Genomic DNA, 22,958 nt, shown 5'->3' on the forward strand with positions numbered 1-22,958 from the left:
AGGGAGGCGGAGGGCACACACCAGAGAAGGGTGTTCCTTTGACATCGGACTGGGGCTGTGGGCTCTGGGCCTAGGTTCCCTGCCCAGAGATGGCCTTCTTTAGAGCACTCTTCATTCTAGTCTCTTCCTTCCCTACCCAAAGAGCCATCTGGGCTTTGTAGGAGCACACAGTACAGTGTCAGGGTAGCTGGGATCCCTGGGGTCTCTTTTTTTTTTTTTTAACTTTATTTTTATTGGGATATGATCTGGCGGCATCCTTTTATTTATTTATTTATTGCAGTACACGGGCCGCTCACTGTTGTGGCTCTCCCATTGTGGAGCACAGGCTCCGGATGCGCAAGCTCAGCGGCCATGGCTCACGGGCCCAGCTGCTTCGCGGCATGTGGGATCTTCCCGGACTGGGGCATGAACCCGTGTCCCCTGCATCGGCAGGCGGACACTCAACCACTGCGCCACCAGGGAAGCCCCCTGGGGTCTCTTGATGATGCAGAGGACAGCTGTCCGTCGTGTCCTTCATGGAGTGATACTGTTTGACCCAAAGCCAAAGGCACATGTTAATGAGTCTTGTTGTGGTTCATTTCCATAATAACTGAGTTCGCTCACATAAATGAAACTATGTGACCACTTGTCATACCTAACGCCAGCTTCAGAGTTGTCATAAGGTTAACTAGTTAACATCTGTGAATACACTTAGCACAGTGCTTGGCCGTGTCATGGGCCCCCAACAAATGATGCCTGAATTGGAATCTGTTGGTTTGGGGTTTTTTTTTTTGTTTTGGGGGAGGGTTGTTTGTTTGTTATTTTATTTATTTGGCTGCCCTGGGTCTTAGTTGCGGCACGTGGGATCCTTTTTTTCTTTCTTTCTTTCTTTTTTTAAGTTGTGGCATGTGGGCTCTTAGTTGCCGCATGCGGGATCTAGTTCCCTGACCAGGGATCGAACCCAGGTCCCCTGCACTGAGAGCACGGAGTCTTAACCACTGGACCCCCAGGGAAGTCCCTCAAAGGGTTTTAAAGCCTAAAGCACATTAGAGATCTGATTATAACTTTTATGTAAGACAAACACAAAACTGTGTGTTCTGTAAATTGAAAGTTTTCTGTGGCTTTCATTTGGTGGGGTTTGTGGGGTGACGGGACCACCTGTTACTGTCTTGATCTTACCAGAGGGCAGAAGAGATCAAGCCTTAAAAGAGAAAACAAGAACCTCGCTCTCATTTCTGATCTTCAGACAATATGGCATTTATCCATGCTTCTCTTTGTGAGGATAAAAATCCATATATAGGGGCTTCCCTGGTGGCGCAGTGGTTGAGAGTCCGCCTGCCGATGCAGGGGACACAGGTTCGTGTCCCAGTCCGGGAAGATCCCACATGCCGCGGAGCGGCTGCGCCCGTGAGCCATGGCCGCTGAGCCTGCGCATCCGGAGCCGTGCTCCGCAACGGGAGAGGCCACAACAGTGAGAGGCCCGCGTACCGCAAAAAAAAAAAAAAATCCATGTATAGGCATACCTCAGAGATAGACAGATATAGATATAAGAGTTACGTTTACACTATACTATAGTCTGTTAACTGTGCAGTAGCATCATGTTTGAAAAACAATGTACATACCTTAACTTAAAAATATTTTGTTGCTAAAAAGTACTAATCTGAGCCTTCAACAGGTCATAATCTTTTTGCAATAGTAACATCAAAGATCACTGATCACAGATCACCATTAACAAAATAGTAATGAAAAAGTTTGAAATATTGTGAGAATTACCAAAATGTGACACAAAATGAGCAAATGCCACTGGGAAAATAGCACCAGTGGACTTGTTCAACACCAGGTTGCCACAAATCTTCAATTTGAAGAAAAAAAAACAACACTATCTGTGAGGGGCAGCAAAGGAAAGCACAGTAAAAGAAAGGAGTGTGGTCTACTGTGGTTTGATCAGCGGCTTGCCCTCTGGTGGTCACTTCAGGTAATCTTCAGGCTTTTGTGCACCTGATGCTTCTGCTGAAGGTCTTAAACTTTCTTCCTTTACAAAAATGACACATGGTTCAGACCTGCACTCTGCGCTTTTCCCCAAAGAGTGGTGGGAGGTTAGACTGAACTTTTTCTACACTTAGCAGGTTCTTCATTGACCTGTGGCCTTTTAAAGGATTAGCTCTATGATATGGCCTTGTAAGTGTGATACAAAGATTGAGTGTAACCTGGGTTTCAGCCATAGTAACATGGGTAAGTGCACATGGGTAAGGACTTTCTCCCACATCCTTGCCCTACAAACGTAGGAGGAAAAGAGATTTATCTCAGAAGGAATTGAGCTGCCCAGATACAGTGTTCTCATTTATAGTTTCAGCAGCCTCTATACTAGAGATATTTAACATGGGGCTTACCACCCAAGGCAACATGATACCCACACGTCACACATTCAGATGGTCAAGATCGTTGCCTGATTGCTTGGCAAAGATGTACCTTTTTCAGTGAGGTGTTGCTTGGCAAAGATGTACATTTTCAGTGAGGTGTGTGTGTTGATCCCACCAGCATCTATTGGGCATCTAGAATCCCTGTGCAAGGTGCTGGAGCTGGGCACCTCAGCAGGTGATCAGTCTTTGCAGTGATGTCAATGGGGAATTGTAGGGTGCAGGGATTGGGGTGGCCTTCCTGGTGGTGGTTCCCGGAGGGCATGGAGCTCCCATTAGAAGAGTGAGAAGAAAGCTTGGCACATTTGGCAGCAGTAAGTGGTTTGGTATCAGTGACGTCTCTGGCTAGGTAGTGCCTTGCAAAACCAAATCCTTGGGGCTATGGGATGCCCCTGGAGGACTGTAGTCATGGATTCATTTCTCGTATAGCAGTGAAGGTGGTAGGCTGGTGAGGGTGAGACCTCGGATGGAAGGCTGTTGCAAGACTAAGGACGGTGGTGGGGAGGGTGTGAACTGATGAGCAGGAATGGAGGAGAGACACGAGTTTAAGAGGCTTAGGACCTAGACCAGGGAATCTTGGTGATAGAAGGTCCAAGGATGGAACGCCAGGAGAGTGGTTGTGGAGGCCAAGAAGGAGTGTATAGGTAGAAATTGTGCTGCATGGCCCGGGGTAGGACTGGAAATCCTTCATCACATTTAGTATTAGGAGCTTACTGGAGATCTTGGGGAGAACATTTCACTGGAAAGGTGAGGGTCTGACCTGGATTTTAGTGGCTTGAAGAGTAAAAGAAAGGCGAGGAAGTGGGGATAAACACAGGCTCCTCTTGAAGCTCTGAAGGGAAAGGGAAAGGAAACAGATCAGTCAGAAGACAGTCCGATAGAAAAGCAGACAAAGGATATAAAGAGGCAGTTCACAGTAAGGGAAACGCAAATAACTATAATCAGATGTAGTTCAGAGAAATGCAAGTTAAAAGATATTTTATGCCCATTCAGATAAACACGATTTTTAAGGTCTGATAGTGCCAAGTTTTGGCCTAGGTGGAGAATGGGGGGAAATGCTGGTATAAGTAAACGATACAGCCACTTCAAGTTGGAGATGCGTGTACTTTACAACCCCCCAGTTCCACTCTAGGTATACCAGTGTTTTCAAACTGTGAGTCACGACCTGTCCTATAAACTGTGGCCCAGGAAATCAGCTTATTGAGCAGCTTTTTTTTTTTAATGAAATAGGTTAGAAAATATCAGTTTCATATTTAGTAAGTGTAAATATTTTATGAAACTTTTGTTTCAAATGTTTGTGTGTATATAGCACACTGTGGTGAAAAATGAAATTCTTAACCACAGATGTAAGAAACTGTCTTAGAGAAGCCTCCCATACATGGGAGTGGGAGACAGGAGGATAGGAAGAGAGGCTTATTTCAGCAGCAGAGGGGGAAAAAAAGCGAAAACCATCTCAGTGCTCATCAGCAGGAGACCGGATAAATAAGTTGTGGTCTGTTCATACAAAGGAATGCTCTGCGGTGAAAACAGATGAACTGGAGTTACAAATATGAATACAGTTGCATCTAGGAGACAATGCAGATTGAGCTGTTGTAGGAGATTCTGTGTGATGCCATTTACATGCGTTTTAAAATCAAACACATAAATGTGTTCTTTATATTGTTGATGGACAAATGTGTAGTGGAAATATTAAGGCCTAGAACTCAGACCAGTTTTAGAATAGCGATGCTCTCTGGGTGGAGGAAAGTTAAAAGGGGGCCTTTAACTGTATCTGTGACATTTTCTTCCTTTTAAAAAATCTGAAACTAAATATGGAAAATGTAAACATGTTAAATGTGGATGATGGGTATTATTATACCTTTTTCGAAGGGTACTGATGCCCCTTCTCCTCCCAGAGGAGACTTGTACTTGGCTGTCCTTAACGGCTTTTCCAGGCTGTGCCTCATGGGAATTGCAGAGACTCCAGGCTGTGCCACCCTGCTCCCAGCGTCATTGTTTGTCAGTAGTCATCCAGGTACAAGGGGTCCTTTTCCTTTGGATAAGGAGGTGCTAAGGGGCATCTTTGTCCTTTGCCTCCCAGGAGCTGCAGCCAACAGCAGCATAAGCTCCGTGGTGATGGCTTGGACAGGAGGGGTGGGAACCATGGGCTGGTGAGCCCAAGTCGGAGCTCGCAGGGTGGGGACAGTCTGCAGAGCACCTGGGAGGATTTCTTAAACCTGACCCAGGATTTGTACTAGAAGCATGTGCATCTTCACTTATCCCCTCCTTTTGGGTCATTTCAGCAGCCGGAACAGTTAAAAGTGTGTGTAACCAGTACAAGAGATGAAAATATTTATTGGGGCTGCCTATATAGATCGCCCAGAGAGCATCTGTTAAGCTCCTACTGTATGGCAGGTTCTGTCAGGGATACTTACATTCTGCCTGGCTGAACGCAGTCCAACTGCCTGGCAGCGTTCTGGATATTAAGTTTTCAGTCTTTCAGAGAATTAGGATCAATTAGACAAGGATCAGGCCTCTAAGAGTGCAGGCTTCAGGCAGACCTGACATGAATCCCAGCTGTGCCCCTTACCAGTTTGAACAGATCACTTAAGCTCTCTAAAGTAAATACCTGCCCCCTCAGGTTACATGGAAGATTAAATGATTTCACGCGCACTTACCCTGGTGCCTGGCATTTCATCATACAGCAAGCTTATGAGGTGGGAGTATATATTATCACCGTTTTACAGATGAGGAGACTGAGGCAAAAAGAAGTTCGGAATTTCCCTTACAAAACCAAAAGATGGTGTGAGAAGTCAGGATAGTGGTTCGCTTTAGGGAGGCGTGAGGAGGGTAGTAATTGGGAGGGGACAGGAAGGGTACCAGGGTACTAGAATGTTCTATTTCTTAACCTGGGTAGTGGTTACATAGCTATACTTCACATAGTATACGTTAGAGTGTATACTATGATTTGTACCCTTAATGTATGTTTTATCAATTTAAAGAAATTATTTTTGAAAAAAGTTTGAGACCACATAGCTGGAATTGAAACCCTCCTATCTGACACCATACTGCCTCCCTGATAGCTGTTAGTCTTTCTAACACTACCACTGTCCCCTCAGCAGGAGACCGGCCTGGCATGCTCTGCAGTTTCCGGATCCCCGGGGCCTGGTCCTGTGCGTGGTCCCTGAACATCCAGGCAAATAACTGCTTTAGTACAGGTGAGCTACGGCTGCCTCCCCAGGTGCCCAGGGTAAAGGATTTCACAGACCCTAAGCCCCTGTCCACAGTCCCTCTCCCCACACCTCGAGTGACACTGTCCGCCCATCTCCGTCTCTGTCAGGCTTGTCTCGGCGAGTCCTGGTGACCAGCGTGGTGACGGGACACCGGCAGTCATTTGGGACCAGCAGTGACGTCTTGGCCCAGCAGTTTGCTGTTATGGTTGGTTGGATTGGGAAGGGCCTGACAGAAAGTTTCCCAAGAGTGGACATTTTGCTGGATTGGAATGGGATTCCCCTGTGTGGAGTCTAGTCCTCCTCCCTCTTTTACAGGGAGAAGGAGGGCACCAGAAGTGATTAACAGGTTACTTGGTGAATAAGTCAGCGCTGAATGAAATTTGGCTGATCCGGAAGGGCGTGGCTCAGCTGCCTTTAAACCACTTATGAATTGTTAGCAATTCTTGAGTACTTGGATTAGCCAGCAGGACAGTAAAACTTTTTAATGTATAAATTAAATATGTCCCAATTCATAACACTTTTATCTGCAGCTGTCAAGTTACACATTTTATAAATTTAAAAATCAAAATTCTAGTCATTACTACGTTTCAAAGACTTGACCTGTAGAAAATGCCACCTTTCGGGCTTCCCTGGTGGCGCAGTGGTTGAGAGTCTGCCTGCTGATTTGGGGGACGCGGGTTCGTGTCCCGGTCTGGGAGGATCCCACATGCCGCGGAGCGGCTGGGCCCGTGAGCCATGGCCGCTGGGCCTGCGCGTCCGGAGCCTGTGCTCCGCAGCGGGAGAGGCCACAGCAGTGAGAGGCCCGCGTACCGCAAAAAAAAAAAAAATGCCACCTTTCTTTAAAAGGGTGGAAGATGTGCCAACCTGCTTTGGGCAATAAGCGCAGAATTCATTATTCAGGTTTCTTCAGCCATCTTCCCACTCAGTCTGGGACCCCATGTCTTACCTGGATTTCTGATCTCTCTTACTCCACTCTCATCACCCAGCTTCTCACTAACGACCTGGGAGGAGTGAGGGCACACCCTCACTTCACAGGGAGGGGTTCAGGGTGAGGCCTTAGGGGCCAGTTGGCAGCCAGTGGGGAGGACACTGGAGGGACACATGGTGTCCAGTTCTTGACCCTTTGATAAGGAACCCTTCCATCTTCACTGAGGCTCAAACCCTAACCAACCTGCTCCACGCATACCTCTGACCTAGGGGCTGGGATAGGGGAGCGGAGGCAGGGGTGTATTCTGGAGGGCACACCCCTCCCAGCCTTGGGAGGGAGGTACTGAGCAGGCCCCCTTTCCGCAGGCTCCTTTGCTGTTTAATGGCTGTCGTTCCGGCGAAATCTTTGCCATTGATCTCCGTTGTCGAAATCAGGGCAAGGGCTGGAAAGCCACCCGCCTGTTACATGACTCAGCAGTTACCTCTGTGCAAATCCTGCAAGAGGAGCAATGCCTGATGGCATCCGACATGGCTGGAACGGTACGGATACCACTTTCTCCAGCCGCTGGAGCTGGCTCTGGGTGGGGGGAGGGGCTCTGCAGGAGAGACCCTGACGTCAGATGGCGGCAGGGGAAAGGCATCTGGAGACCAGGTGAGTTGGGAGTTGTGCGGGGCAGCTGCTTTGCTGCCCACTGGGAGCCCAATCTGGTCTAAACAGACGTGAAACTGGTCATGGTGCTTTTGATGGACTCTGTGGCTCGGGGGTTTGAGACATATTTTCTAACTTGAAGAGGTCTTTGGAGACCACCTTGCCCTCTCTGGCTTCGTGCCTGGGCTTCACCAGTGTACCTGTTGGACCCTCCCTAACCACCCCTTGTGCTTCTTCCCACAGATCAAGCTGTGGGACCTGAGGACCACTAAGTGTATTAGGCAGTATGAAGGGCACGTGAACGAGTATGCCCACCTGCCCCTGCACGTGCATGAGGAAGAAGGAATCGTGGTGGCAGGTACCTGGGGAGGAGGAGATCATCCCATCAAACACTGTCCCTTAGGAGCGCCAGCAACTTAAGCAGATAAGGGAGAAGTTACTCTAAAACGAAACTGAATAAAGGGGATTTTGGACAGTTGGGGTCAGGGAGTTAAGATGGGATGTAGAGTTGGACATTAGTAAGCAACAGTTCTAACACTCACCAGGTGGATAGCCCTGTGTCCCCACGTGACTGGGCAAATGTCACTTCAGTTACAGATGAGTGAGGAGCAATAAAACAGTGGTTTAGGAGACCTGGGTGTGGAGTTTAAGCCTATTCACCAGGTCAGCATTCAGTGTGACCCTCAATCCCATCGTGCAGCTGTCCTGTCGAAAAGCTTGGGCTCCCTGTTCTTTGTGCTCCCGTTTCCACCAGAGGATGCTAAGAAAAGAGATGGAGGTCATTGTAAAGGAACCTGGTTCCTTTAACACCACTGCTGTGAACCCATGATTTGTAGAATAGAAGCAGAGCTTTCTAGCAGCAAACCCCCTTGAAAGGAGTTAACAAGTTGATCACAGATTATATGATTATTTGGCAGTTTGACAAACGAAATAGTAGGCCCTTGGCATTAAGGAATATGTTTCCAGTCTTCACAGATGTCAAATTTTCTAATATTCCTACAGAAAGTATTTATTTGCTATGAAACTTTCTGTGGCTAAGAAGCATCACTTGGCTACAACTTCCTTAGACTTATTTACTACTGTCACCACCACCAGTAATTAGCTTCCTTAAGTCTGTTTTCCACAAATTTTCATCTCCAGAGAGTTTCTGTGTTCTGGACAGTAGAAAAGATATGAGCCTTGTTGAGAGGCAGATGTGGGGAGTGGGCTGGCTGCAGTAATCCTTGAATTGTACAACCTGAATGAACCACAGCTAAGGTCATAGAGTCAACTCAGATGGTCAAAAGCACACTAAAATCCGTGATGCCTAAGGTCTGCCCTTCTCCCCCTGAAGATCTCCAGTAGCACTTATTTCCTATCTGAGTTGCTGTAACCAGTGGTGTCAGGTATCAGATTCCTCTCAACTATGAACCCTGAAAGACTATGAAGTCTTATGAACTGAATCATTAAACCAGAAAATGCTCTGGGGAGAGTTGTCACCTGATTTGTCCCCAGGATGTAATGAAGTTATGAGATCTTCCTGGTTACTCTCTCATAAAAAGGAAATCAGCTGCATGTCATCTAGAACAGGTGGCCTGGGCTCCCTCTTGAATAGCCCTTGTCACCAAGAAAAGCAGAATGGGTCACCTGATAGCCAAGATGCCCCGTGAACACCCCAGGGTGTCCCAGCCAGCCAGTGCATCTTGTCACTTTGAACACCTGCAATCAGTGGTTCTAAAGCACCAGGGCAACCTGTAACTTTAATTTTCTTTTTCTTATTCATTCATTCATTCATTTATGGCTGCGTTGGGTCTTCGTTGCTGTGCACAGGCTTTCTCTAGTTGCGGCGAGTGGGGGCTACTCTTCATTGCGGTGCGTGGGCTTATCATTGCAGTGGCTTCTCTTGTTGTGGAGCACGGGCTCTAGGCACACAGGCTTCAGTAATTGTAGCAGGCTCAGTAGTTGTGGCGCATGGGCTTAGCTGCTCCACGGCATGTGGGATCTTCCCGGACCAGGGCTTGAACCCGTGTCCCCTGCATTGGCAGGTGGATTCTTAACCATTGCACCACCAGGGAAGTCCTGTAACTTTAATTTTCAAAAGGGACATCTTATCAGTAGAAATAATTTCCATTTGTGAGTTTGTTTGGCTCATGTGAAATTACCTTTAGCCCTTAGGAATCATAGAAGCCAGGGCCACAAGTACACAGGCTCTCTGCATTCTCTAACTTGCCACGTGTCTTCTCTCTTTCTTAGTGGGCCAGGACTGCTACACGAGAATCTGGAGCCTCCATGATGCCCAGCTGCTCAGAACCATACCCTCCCCACACCCCACTTCCAAGGCCGACATTCCCAGTGTGGCCTTCTCTTCTCGGCTTGGGGGCTTCCGGGGAGCGCCAGGGCTGCTCATGGCCATCCAACAGGACCTTTACTGCTTCTCCTACAGCTAATTCTGCAGGTTGCAGCCTGGAGAGCCGTGGATGTGACTCAGGGGAGCATAGGTAGCCATATTTTTGCCACAATTGCCATTTTCAGTGAGGGCATTTCAGATGGATGCTCTTGTGTATGCATATCCCATCCATCCAGCTGCTGGGGAAAAGGTGCTATATTTTATGTGGAGACACTTCAGTTAAGTTATTTCAGTTAAGTTGTGGGTTCAAGAAGCTTAAAAGTCCTTTTCATAAAAGGTACCTATTTCCTTGTTGAATTCCTTAGAATAGTTCCTCCACCTTTTTTTTTTTTTTAACAAAAAATACTTTTCTAAGGGCTGAAGATTGACAATAACTAAAGCTGCTGCTTTCACCAAAAGCCCTTTCAAGAAGCCTAATGATGAAACTGGGTGAGACTGCTGACAGTCAGTGCCTGGGTCCCAGAAAGACATGCATCTATACTTGAGAAAGCCAGCTGGAGAGAAGGGGGAGTCATTTATCTGAGTCTCTAGAGATTTTACGGCTGAGTTGGGAATCATTAAACTAGCCTTCTCAAACGCACTCGATAACCAGTGTCAGATCTCTGGGATTCTCATTCATTACCATGTATAGGCATTGTAAGGAAAGATGGATCCTTTTAGATGCTAGACAGGCCTTAGAATGCATATGTTGAAGTACCTTCCAGAATGTTAGGTACAGCAGCTCCTGTTTCTATCATGGTGACCTGAATGTCAGATTCAAGGGCCCCATCTCAGAGAAAATTGGCTTTGACTTTTGTAATTTAGGAAAAGCAGTTTGTGAGATGTTTATACAATGCGTTAATACAAAGAGCCTTTCTACCAAACAATAAACTAGAACGTAGAAAGAACCAGACATGGCATGTTGCTTCTGTTAATGGTTTAGAAGATCGTGATGCTTGGCTGCTGTAGCATCAAACCAACATCTGCTCAAACCCAGTGTGAGGAAGAAACTGAGACCAGTTTTAATGGCTCTGCTGGAAAGTTTCCACTTGCTCCTGTGCCCCAAGAAGCTATGGACTACCTCAGCAGGCTCCCTGGCCCAGGGTGGGTTCAGCCTATGGGATGTAGCAGCAGGATGGCAGAAGGCAGAAGACTGAGGGATTGTTAGTTCCCTGACTCCCCTTCTGCTGGGGTGTGATGGGCTGTGGTTGTGTTCCTCTACCCAAGTCTACAGCTTCTGCTGGAACACAGCTCTCTGGATTCCAGTAACTTCTCTCCATTTGTCCCTTCAGACCTACAGCTGATAATTGCATCTCACTGTTGCTAGCCCAGGGTGCTTCACCAGTTGAACTCTCTTCAGTTACCCCCTTGAGTGTTATGCATCTGTGTCCTGCCAGAACCCTACTAGGTACAGAGAGAGCAATCCAAAAAACATGAGAGTATCAGATTGGTCATCTGGTAGATGACTAAAACAAATACTTTTAGTGCCTTAGGTTTTATAAATAACTTTCCTCCACCTTAGCTGACTTGATCCTTAAAACAACGTATGAAGGAGGCAGGACAGCAGTAATAACATAAAAATTATTAGCATCATTTTCTGGGCACAGAGAAATTGAATGACTTGCCTCCACGCAGACCTGTTAAGTGGAGAGCTGGGACTTGGAACCAGAAGAGATCACGTTCTCTACTTTCCACACTCCTCTATTTGCTGACAGTACTTGTGTATCACACACAGCTAGTGCTGAGGAGAAATCACAAAGTGGCTTGGTGCGAGTGTAAACATGCAGTGCTAACATTTCATATTTAATTGCTAAGTAAATGAACTTTTCTGGCACTCACCAAAGACTAAGAAGCTTGCCAGTTACCAAATTTCTTAGGTGTTTAATTTTTGAAACATCACCCCTGTATCTTTACAGCCTTGGCATACCGACCTGAACATAGGTCCCAGGAAATAGCTGTATGATTGAAGGGTTCTGGTGACCGCAGCCACAGCAGGGTCTTTTGGATTAATTTTGGTGACATGCCCCTCCCCAAGAGCACAAAAAAGCATAAGTGCTGAGCCATGACCCTAATATCACTCATACTTTTGCCCCCAAAGTTAAAAGTTCTCACAACATACTACTTTGTTCATTACATGATCTGCTCTTTACAGTCACTGGTATTGCACCTCTGGTGAAGAGCCTTTGCCACTATTCTGTACTATTTCAATGGAGCTGTGGCTATTCAGTCCAACTTTGATCTCACAGACAGTGGAGACGACTGACTACTCAGAATACCTGGTGAGTTCTGACATGTGGGGCTCTATCCCTGTATACCTCCCTAACTCATCAGCTGTGCCATAGCCCAGATTTCTTGCTAGGCAAATACAGTTGTCAAAGAATTAGTTTTATGTTTCCCTTAGGCTTTTAAGAAAAGGAGGTGGGGGACATCTTCAAAATCTGTTCTTTATCTTCAGTGAGCAGTCACTGCACCTAACATTTGGTCTAGAGCAACGGTCCCCAACCTTTTTGGCACCAGGGACCGGTTTTGCAGAAGACAGTTTTTCCACGGACCAGGGTGGGGGGCGGGGCGGGGGAACAACGGCAGATGAAGCTTCGCTTGCCCGCAGCTCACCTCCCGCTGTGCGGCCCAGTTCCTAACAGGCCACCAACCAATACGGGTCTGCGGCCCAGGGGTTGGGGACCCCTGGTCTAGAGTATATGAGAAGTGGTTAAACTCAGCAGAGAAGCTGATTAAGCATTTTGGTATGTTTGCTTCTTAGTGGCCCAAAGATTAGTATGCTGCACAGTCTGGAAGCATTCTTCACTTGCAGGTCTGTTAGGGCATTTTGCCCCATTCCCCAGGTGACAGTGAAAGGTAGCGAATGAGCAGGGGGTGGTGGCAGCAGCACTGAGCTCCAGTAAACCCTTTGCTGTTTGCTTGCTGTAGCCTTCTAAACAGATGAGAACGGTGGCACAAACTGGTTACCAGAAACGTCCACAGATCAACACTTGGTGTCCCCCAACAAGGGCACCCAGAGACCAAGTAAGCCCCACTTACCTGTCAGCCCTCGATCTGCCCTGGTCTAAATCTTCCATGTTACCACCTCTGAAAACAACTGCAGGCTAAACTCAGTTTCTTCTTCCATTTCTCCATTCATGTATGTTAGTAAAAGCCTTTCCTTTCATTTTTATTTATTTTCTTTGGCCACGCCACGCTGCTTGTGGGATCTTAGTTCCCCGACCAGGGATTGAACCTGGGCCGTTGGCAGTGAAAGCACAGAGTCCTAACCACTGGACCTCCAGGGAATTCCCTGGGCCCACTCCTTTAAGTCTGCCTCTCCAGGCCACCCACCACATGGCCACTGCCACGGGAATGACCTTCCCAAAGATCCCTGCACTCAACGCCTTCTTGTACCTCAGAATAAAATGTGCGGCATCTTGAGATTTGATCACATGTGCCTCACCCTGTTGCCCCTTCTCCACTTCCCACCTGGCGCTCTCAGGACACATGTTACAAGTCCCTCCGTCATCTGGGCCTCTGCTCAAGCTGTCCTCCACTCCTTTCATCTGTTGAGTCTCAGCTTCACAGAAACCTCGAGGAAGCTTAGTTTCCCCAGCACTTACCACATCTAGACACTTAGTATGTTGAATGAACAATTTTTGCCAGCATTATTCCCTTTTAATTCTTAGAACCCTACGAAGCACGTGAAGGTCACTCCTATATACCAAAGAAAAAGCTGAGAATAAAGCAATTTGTCCAAGGTCTCCTGCTAATAAGTAGCAGAGCCAACGGGGTCTCCTGCTCAAGAAATCTATTAGGCCCCATGTGTTGGAGGGAATGGAATTTTTACTTTTCCTCTGGAAGTTTAAGATCTCCTTAAGATAATTTTCTGGGACTTCCCTGGTGGCGCAGTGGTTAAGAATCCACTTGCCAGTGCAGGGGACACGGGTTCAAGCCTTGGCCTGGGAAGATCCCACATGCTGCAGAGCAACTAAACCCATGTGACACAACTACTGAGCCTGTACTCTAGAGCCCATGAGCCACAGCCACTGAGCCCGTGTGCCACAACTACTGAAGCCCACGTGCCTAGAGCCAGTGCACCGCAACAAAGAGTAGCCCCCGCTCGCCGCAAGTAGAGAAAGCCCGGGCGCAGCAACAAAGACCCAATGCAGCCAAAAATAAATAAATTAATTTTGGGGCTTCCCTGGTGGCGCAGTGGTTGTGTCCGCCTGCCGGTGCAGGAGACACGGGTTCGTGCCCTGGTCCGGGAAGATCCCACATGCTGCGGAGCGGCTGGGCCCGTGAGCCATGGCCGCTGAGCCTGCACGTCCGGAGCCTGTGCTCTGCAACGGGAGAGGCCACAACAGTGAGAAGCCCGCGTACCGCAAAAAAAAATTAATATTTTAAAAAAAGAAAAAGATGAACCCTGGGCATGTAGGGCAAGAAAAGAGAACCTTTGGTTATTTTGACACCGGGTTACCTTCTTTTCCTCTATTGGTCTGACTAGCGTAAGGAAGAGCGTTCGGAAGACTTATGCATCCTCCCTATGTGGTCCAGCATCCTCCCACGCTCAGGGGTGCCCCTAAATGACAGAACAGGAGACAGTGGATAGCGGTTGTTCAACAGGAGCTGAACAGACAAAGCAAGGCAGGGCAGAGGAACAAAGAGCAACAGGTACAAAGGGAGAAAACAGTCTTTTCCCAGGGTTTCCATAGGTCACTAGTAACACCTACTCTCTTCTGTGATGATAGAGGATTCGCCGGGAATAAACTGAGGTATTTACAGGTAAAATATACCTCTCACTTGGCTTCTGCTCTAAAAGCCACCAGCTACTTTCTTAACTAGAAAGAGGTAGCAAGATACACTGATGAAGTTAAAGGAAAGCAGCACAGTCCATATTCCGCAGGAAGATTCCTTTATAACGGCGAATTTAATAATACACAGTACTAGAGCAGGGCCTCGGTCATAGGCCATAGGAGGCAGTAAGGAAGCAGGTCTGAGAGGGACCGACACATTCCAGGGCTCACGTTACAGTAACACTCACGCCGAGAATGACCGCCACGCACCTCCCTGAAGCTCGGCCCACCCACCAGTTCAGTCAAGAACTGTGTCACTTTTAATTCTTCATTTTTGGCCACTGACGATAAAATCCACCATGATGACAGCATTTCAGCACAACAGTCTCTTTCCAGTCATGATAGAAATGGATGTCCCAGCTCTTGAGAAACAAAGTTCATCTGATTTCTCTTGCCAGGACCGGAGAGAGAATTTTTTCTTAGTGGTCTGTTGAAATATTTATATATACTTAAAAAAAAACCCCACTAACAGTCCATTCTGTGCTCTGTTTCCCTGGAAGATTTCTCATGATCACCCCGCCAATAGCTAGAGGGGTCGTGTGTCTGGGAATAAAGAATTAAGATGCTTCAAAACAAGCAGAAACCCTAGTGCAACACTCAGTAGATGGTGGGCTCAAGGGGGTTGGTAGGGGAGGGAAGCAGGTGCTTCTATTTCTGGGCAGGGAAAGCCAAGTGCTCGCATAGACGGAAGCATCAACAAGCAGGAAACACTGCTGGGGAAGGCCCATCTCCTTCCGTGTTCCCCCTGTATGAGGGCCATCGCGTCACCTGCACTTGGACTTCCGAGGTCTGAGGACCGTACCCCCCACCTGCCACCCATCCATGACCTGCATGCTAAGCTGGGTGGTCTCTGACCACAACATGCCTAGGCAAGGAATTGGGATCTGACTCTGGAGGGCCCAGGGAGATCCTCCACAGGCTATCCCAAGAGAGAAGTACCTGGGAAGCTCACTTGCCCCAGCAGCTGAGGGGCATGAAGGCTTCGAAGGCTCGGAAAGAAGCAGCAAAAGGTGACTAGCAACGCAGTGGCCTTGGACATGGCTCGGTTTTGTGGGGAAGACCTGCTACCACTGCCACCTGATTCTGTGCTGGGGACAGACTGTGCAGGTCTTCACAGCCAGCAGCAGCCTGAATACACTCCATGTTCCTTTCATATGTATATACAGGGTGTGTGTGTGTGTGTGTGTGTGTGTGATATGTATAATTTTTAACTGAAATAAAATGCGATGGATTCAGGTTCGTTCCCCTTCGCTATAAGCTGCTCGGTCCCCTGCCCTGAGGGGTTCGTGCCTTCAGGCCCACCACCAGGCTCACCCTGGCTCGCCATCTGTCCTACCCCCCACCGTGGGAAAGTGGCCTCAGGATGAGCAGAGAGGACACACACCCCAACAGGTGACCAGGAGGAGGGCCTACCTCAGCGAGATTTCATTTCTAACCCTGAGAACCTAAGGAATTGTGAAGGACTCGGAGAGGGCGCTGGGGTTAAAGGTCACCAGGCTTTTTATTGCAGTTAAAGCAGACTCGGACAGGATGGTCCCAGCCTCGAGAGGGGACAGCCCGTCGGTCATGGGAACACTCGTCACAGAAGCCCTGTCCGCAGGCCCGGCAGTGGTGCTTGGAAAGCTTGACGCTGAACTCCTTCCGGCAGTTATGGCAGTGCAGGATCTCATGGTCTGGTACCCAGTACGCCGGCCTGGCCGCATCCTTCACCAGACCTGCAGCACGGAAGGAACCATGGCAGGCGGCACACGTGGGACCCATCACCCCGAGTTCCACGAGGCAAGAAGCCATCCGCAGACACTTCACTGGCTCTCAGTCTGACTGCACACAGATCACCCCCCTTCCACCCAGGTCTCCTTCACCGCCTACCACCCAGGTCAGGATCTCTGGGGCTGGGACCTAGGCACTAACATTTGTGTATCTACTAAGCTCTCCAAGTGAGCCTAAAGTGGGGCTGAATTAAGAACCAGTGGAGTAACAATAAAGAAGTTTGGGCTTTGGAGTCAGGACATACCTTCACCCCAGTTCCACTGAGCCTAAGTCAGTTGGTAGCTGCGGGATTAAGAAGTTCCTTAAATTCTCAGGGCCTTAGTTTACTCATCTTTAACAACACACCTTCAAAAGTGGTTACAGGATTACAAGAAATAATGTGTCTGATGCACTGGGACCCAATGGCCAGTGAGTGCTCAGCAGGTGAGCACCTGTGAGCACAGTTGGCAGACTTTGTGCCAAGGGCAGCCCCTGCCTCTCCCGGTTACCCCTGAGAGCAGATGCAACCTCAGCATCAAGCCTCGACAAACCCATCTATCCCACACCCTTAAGTCAAAAACTCATGATCAGCTCATTGTGAGAGAGCCGCAGTGATTAAATCTGATCCAAGCATCTCCATCACACCCACCCAGGAACCCTTGGTCTCTCCCCTACAGTGGGCTTAAATACCCTAGGCCCGGCCAGTCCTGCCTAAGCCCTCCACACGCTGGCGGGGCTTCCCTTCCTCTCCCTCTTCCCATCCTGGTTATAAGCACCCCTCACATTCAGAGGTGAGTGGCTGTCTTAAATCTTAAAGGAATAACAGTTTGGCTGGTGTGGCGGATTAAAGACAGCCACAAATTCTTTGATAACCTGACCCCTCCCTCGAATCTAGGCAGGCTCTGTGACTACAGCGGACTGTAGCAGAAGAGCCAGTTTCTAGGCCCAGGCCTGTCTCAGAGTCCTGAGCCACCATGTAAGAAGCCCACTACCACTGGAGAAACCACGTGGAGAGGCCTGGAGAATATGGGGAATGGCGGGGGGAGTTCTCCTGAGCCCAGCCTTCGAGGCATCCCTGCCAGGCTACCCAGCATGTAAGTGAGGTTGGCTTGGCCCCTCGAGACCAGTCCAGCTACCAGACTGGAAAATCCAGCAGTAATTCCAGTCAATGCCACTTGGAGCAAAATAATTGCCCTTCCTGTGAGACATGATAAAATGCGGGTTGTTTTAAGCCTTTACGTTTTCAGGTAGTTTGTTATGCAGCAATAAATGATATAAGAGGATGGCCTCCAGGAATAAACATGAAACCACCAAGGTATTCAGCAGAAGCAAATGTAAATTTTCAGTCACTTCCTTGCTGCCCAACTCAATCTAGGTCAGTAAGACTTGGACAAAACAACAGCCCAAGGCACTATGAAAGCCTTCATCCCACATACACTGCACCCAAGAGAGGCACTGCCAGGCCCACCTAGTGGTATGTCAATGGCTGTCACCACAGCTCCCAAAGTGTTCTGCACGGCCTCGCCCACCTTCCGAGCAATCAGCGTCCCGCCTTCATCGTCCGCCTGTGCCTCAGTAACATCTGCAGACAATGATGAAGGAAAAGCTGTGATCTCTCAGTCATTTCCCAAATGCAAGACTCAGGGGCAACGGCAGAGCGTTCTGGATGCTTCTCCCAGGGTACCACTGTGCTGTCCTGCAAGGATGGCAAGGGTCTGGGCTATGGGCACCAACACTGCAGCCGGTGAGAGTTGTTAGTCCTTTACCTCAATCCTCTGGGGCTATTTTATAACCTTCCCTTACAGTGAGCCAGAAGGGTTCAAGGAGCATGACCTAGAACCTCCTCCAGAGATAAGACTCAGTCTAAAGCCTGTGGTAAACACAGGACAGGTTTAACACGCCCCCTCCCCCCCGCCCCGCAAGGAATAGCGCCCCAGGACCCTGTTAACAAAGAGCTCAGAGGATGACTGGGCAAGACCGGGGAGCAGCTACTCTCAGAAGAGTGACGTGGTGAGGAACAGGGTCAGGCAGGTGGGAGTCCCGTTCCCAACGCCCAGTGCCAAGGAGAGAGGTTCCCCCTCCACCCATGCAGTTCCCGGGCCCCACGTTACCTAACTGGGAATTCCTGGCTTCATAGCAGTTGTCACACACCCGCACGGGCGCAGGGCCCCAGCCCCGCTCCGGCACTGGCCGGGTCTTGGATGAACAGCTGTCACAGAAGCCCTCCCCACAGGCCCGGCAGTGATGCTTGGTGTCGTTATCTTTAAAGGATGTAGCGCACTTGTTGCAGCTCTGTTCCAAGCCCAAAACAGAGAGGCAGGTAACATTCATGTCTGCTCAGCTGAGAAAGTCAACCCGGGGGAGATGCCCAGGACCATCTGGGAACGGCAGGACCCCGATGATCCCAAAGGATGGGACCTAAGATCTCCAGCCACATGAAAATACCCACTACTGAAGCACAGCTGTGATTAACATTTTCTTCCAAGAAGTGCCTGGAAAGGTACCAAATCCATCTGGCTGAGTCACAGGGTTCCAGAAGGGACTACACCAGTTCCAGCTAAGAGAGCAATGAGGATTCACTGCTTTCACGGCTTCTCAAAAGAGCCTCTGGGAAGCTGATGAGGAACGGGTTTCCTGTCGCAAGTGCTTGGGCCAAAGCTGGGTGCTCCCTTTCTGTAGGTGCCATGAGGCTTATGTCTCAAGCTGAGGATGACCCTAAATGACCTCTAATGGCCCCTTTTCCTCCAGATTCTATATGTATGACCTCAGACATCTGACCAATAATAACTGGCCCTTGCAGGGAAAGAAACTAAAATCCACCGCAAGGAAAATACTTGCAAAATAACAAAGGGAAATCAGTGGGCAAAGAGGACACTGGCTGCCTCAACATACCCCACCCTTTCCAACACTCTGAGAGCTAATCCGAGAGAGAAATTCAGAGCCTCCCTCACAGAGCAAGCTTAGGACAGGGCAAAGCGGCACAAGCAGAATGGGCCGTGCCAGGGATGCAGGGCATCCTGCCACACCATACCAGGATCTGGGAGTTGGGCCTCCAGTAGGCAGGGGCGATCTGGTCTGTCAGCCAGGACGTCACAGCCTTGGTGGGCCCAAGGCTAAGCTCAGACACCGACTGAGCCATGAAGTTCATCCCATCCAAGAGGCGCTGGGCAGCATTGTTGTTGTCCTTCAGAAATCCATCAGTCTGAAATGAAAATGCAGGTTCCCATCATGCATTGAGCAAAGGGAGTAAAAAGAAGGAGAGAGAGGGGTCTCAAACAAGTTATACACTCATCACAGCCAACTCAGAACCACAAACTCCCTGGCAGAGAAGAACGGGGATGGGCCAGGAATCCCTCTGGCTTCTAGACAATATCACACCCATGAGTCATTGCTGATATTATTCTCATCAAGGTGACCATAACACTTGGTGTACAACTGTTCAGAACTTTGCTGTAAGTGAGACACACAACCCAGGAAATACTTATGTAAAGAGGACACCTCGGGCTTCCCTGGTGGCGCAGTGGTTAAGAATCCGCCTGCCAATGCAGGGGACACGGGTTCGAGCCCTGGTCTGGGAAGATACCACATGCCGCGGAGCAACTAAGCCTGTGCACCACAACTACTGAGCCCACGTGCTACAACTACTGAAGACCACGAGCCCGTGCTTCACAACAAGAGAAGTCACCACAATGAGAAGCCACGCACCACAACGAAGAGTAGCCCCCACTCGCTGCAACTAGAGAAAGCCCGAGCACAGCAATGAAGACCCAACGCAGCCAAAATAAGTGAATAAATAAAAGGTTAACATAAATTATTAAAAAAAAAAGAGGACATCTCTTCCAGGAGGCCTCCCACCCCAGACTGCGTTAGGAACCCTTCATCTCAGTTCCTCTAATATCTGCACATCTCTAGAAATCCTATTTCCACATGTAAGTGCAATGTCTCTTTATACATCCAACTCCCTATTAGACTGAACTGAGAACAATAATCCTTTTTCTTTTTTGTAAGTATCTAGTTCAATTCTGGGCACATAGTACTCAACAACGTATGGTGATGAATGAGTGAACAAAGAGAAGGGGAGGAGCCTATATTCCCTAATCCCAAGGACTATGAGGAATACAGCCTAAAAATAAACTGGTATTACTGTTTTCTTGGAATATAAACTACCACAAGGATGATAGCTTTTACAAGAAAGAACACAGATCAAAAACAAAAGGTATTGATCAAAGAAGTCTAGTGAGAAAGTTATACTAGTTCAAGACCACGTTAAATCCTTGGGACAGAATGGCCTGGACCATCATGTCAAGGGGGCGGCCTGCAGAAATGAGACCACACTGCAGTAACCAATTCCAGTGCAGCTGGAAACTGGAAAGAAGATGACAAAACAATAAGGAAATCTTCAGTTCTCTGGTATCTGCAGGATCCAGGAAAGCTCAGAGGTGGATCTGCAGATAGGCCTATTAGGCTGACCAGAATCACCCAGCAAGGGGAACACCACCAAGTAAAATAAGTCCCTTAGAGAAAATCGCTTATCTTTCTTCCATGAAGGAAAAAGGTTTTGGATGTGTTGTGACTGATGGGTAATTCCAAGTGTGAATGGTGGTTTAATGCAGAATGAAAGCACCATATCACTGCCTCATGAACAGATTTGTCTTTCCAACATCTTGAATTCAAAAGTCAAATTAAAAACAGTAAAGGTTCCATCCATAGTAATTCTGCTTCTCAGAATATACTTCAAGAAGAATATACTCCAAAACAAAGTCTCTCTTACATGAAGATGGTCACTATAGCATTTTCTTCGATAATAAAAAAAAAAATCATAAACAGCATGAATGAAATCGAACTGTAATACTAGACAGAATATTACACAGTAATTACAAATGAGAACTGTGAAAAGTGAAAACAATGTAGAAACAAAGCAAAATTGTGTATGAGAAAAAAGTAGTTAAGTGGCACACAAACTGTAACTGCATCTATACAAACATACACATATGGAAAATGAGTGAGGAGAATATGAAAAAATAAAGTTTTATTTGCTAAGGCAATGTAACTATACAGCAATTTTTAGTTTATTTAAAGTTGTGCTTCTAGGGACTTCCCTGGTTGTCCAGTGGTTAGGACTCCATGCTCCCAACACAGGGGGCCTGGGTTCGATCCCTGGTCGGAGAACTAGATCCCACATGCTGCAACTAAGAGCCCACATGACGAAACTAAGACTTGGTGTAGCCAAATAAATTTTTTTAAATAAATAAATAAATAAAGTTGTGCTTCTAATATTTATGCAAGAAGAAATGGAAAAAATTTAAGGGTCTAGAACAAGAAAGGCTCTCCAGATCACACCTTCCTAAACCACCAGTATATTGAAATTCATGGTTAACCTTAAGTGTAAACAAGTTCTGCTTTCCCACACACAGGACTGGACAATACAAGAGAAAACAGGAAAATAAAACAGCTCTTACTCCAGGCCACACATGCACAATCTCTGTCCGCACCACTGTATCCACAGGATCTTGGTTTCCAAACCAGTACTGCCGGCTACGATAGACCACGCCGCAGTTGGGACATTCAATTACGTACCTACAAGGAAGGCAAATAGATACCGTAACCCCACCAGGTGCCTGGAGAGACAAACACACCAAACAACCGGTAGCTGAAACTCACCCAGACCAGGCATATTTTGCGAGACCCATCCAGGGGGAGTCGGTGGAAGCAGCCGTCTTGGGCACCACGCTGACTTCGTTGCCTCTCTCGTAGCAGGCCTGAAACATGGAGCACTCTGCCAGCTTCTACTCTGTCCACCAGACCCCCTGGCCTCTCCACATCCCTGTCCAGCCCCACTGCCCACAAACCAGACCAGCGGAGGGTTTACAGACCCTGAATTTAGCACAGCAGAAGAAAGTCTTTCTCTAAATAGGTCAGTGCCCTAATATATACAATGGAATATTACTCAGCCATAAAAAGAAACAAAATTGAGTTATCTGTAGTGAGGTGGATGCACCTAGAGTCTATCATACAGAGTGAAGTAAGTCAGAAAGAGAAAAACAAATACCATACGCTAACACATATACATGGAATGTAAAAAAAAAAAAAGAAAAAAAGAGAAATGGTTCTGAAGAACCTGGGGGCGGGACAGGAATAAAGACACAGACATAGAAAATGGACTTGAGGACACGAGGAGTGGTAAGGGTAAGCTGGGACGAAGTGAGAGAGTGGCATGGACATATATACACTACCAAATGTCAAATAGATAGCTAGTGGGAAGCAGCCACATAGCACAGGGAGATCAGCTTGGTGCTTTGTGACCACCTAGAGGGGTGGGATAGGGAGGGGGGGAGGGAGACACAAGAGGGAGGAGATGTGGGGACATATGTATATGTATAGCGGATTCACTTTGTTATAAAGCAGAAGCTAACACACCATTGTAAAGCAATTATACTCCAATAAAGATGTTTAAAAAAAAATCTCGGGCTTCCCTGGTGGCGCAGTGGTTGAGAGTCCGCCTGCCGATGCAGGGGACACGGGTTCGTGCCCCGGTCTGGGAAGATCCCACATGCCCCGCGGCTGGGCCCGTGAGCCATGGCCGCTGGGGCTGCGCGTCCGGAGCCTGTGCTCCACAACGGGAGAGGCCACGACAGTGAGAGGCCCGCGTACCGCAAAATAAAATAAAATTAAATAAAATAAATAAATAAATAAATAAAGGAAGTCAGTGCCCTAAATGATTATGAATTGAATGTATACCCATCCCGGGCCCCAAAACTGAACTATAAATTATATCCCTGTCACAGACAGGAGAAATCCATCAAAACTGGGTTTCTGAAGAGC

General features: G+C 48.0%; 2 protein-coding genes across 12 annotated transcripts in view; one reads left to right on the forward strand and one right to left on the reverse strand.

Annotated features, from left to right (window-relative positions):
- The window catches only part of DCAF4 (DDB1 and CUL4 associated factor 4), a 41,927-nt gene extending 19,093 nt beyond the window's left edge, over window positions 1-22,834 (forward strand). For 2 of the 6 annotated variants that reach the window (XM_022566542.2, XM_022566544.2), the window contains exons 9-14: window positions 4,331-4,410; window positions 5,495-5,593; window positions 5,716-5,813; window positions 9,417-9,661; window positions 11,702-11,828; window positions 12,478-22,834. In XM_022566542.2, the coding sequence (XP_022422250.1) occupies window positions 4,331-4,410; window positions 5,495-5,593; window positions 5,716-5,813; window positions 9,417-9,661; window positions 11,702-11,828; window positions 12,478-12,657 (829 nt within the window). In that variant the 3' untranslated portion in view covers window positions 12,658-22,834. Of the gene's footprint in view, window positions 1-4,330; window positions 4,411-5,494; window positions 5,594-5,715; window positions 5,814-6,901; window positions 7,076-7,427; window positions 7,543-9,416; window positions 11,829-12,477 lie in introns of those variants that run through there. The other 4 variants (XR_002643544.2, XM_022566545.2, XM_022566546.2 and 1 more) reach the window with 4 other exon arrangements.
- ZFYVE1 (zinc finger FYVE-type containing 1) overlaps window positions 207-22,958 on the reverse strand; it is a 63,233-nt gene continuing 40,481 nt past the window's right edge. For 4 of the 6 annotated variants that reach the window (XM_089907928.1, XM_089907930.1, XM_089907929.1 and 1 more), the window contains exons 7-12: window positions 21,798-21,895; window positions 21,596-21,713; window positions 19,168-19,338; window positions 18,248-18,428; window positions 17,605-17,718; window positions 207-16,102 (exon numbers count right to left, since the gene is read on the reverse strand). In XM_089907928.1, the coding sequence (XP_089764054.1) occupies window positions 15,870-16,102; window positions 17,605-17,718; window positions 18,248-18,428; window positions 19,168-19,338; window positions 21,596-21,713; window positions 21,798-21,895 (915 nt within the window). In that variant the 3' untranslated portion in view covers window positions 207-15,869. Of the gene's footprint in view, window positions 16,103-17,604; window positions 17,719-18,247; window positions 19,339-21,595; window positions 21,714-21,797; window positions 21,896-22,958 lie in introns of those variants that run through there. The other 2 variants (XM_089907932.1, XM_089907933.1) reach the window with 2 other exon arrangements.

The sequence above is a fragment of the Delphinapterus leucas genome, chromosome 2, assembly GCF_059928025.1.
Source record: "Delphinapterus leucas isolate spDelLeu-1000000601 "Yukka" chromosome 2, BTC_Dleu_Yukka2, whole genome shotgun sequence".
NCBI lineage: Eukaryota > Metazoa > Chordata > Mammalia > Artiodactyla > Monodontidae > Delphinapterus > Delphinapterus leucas.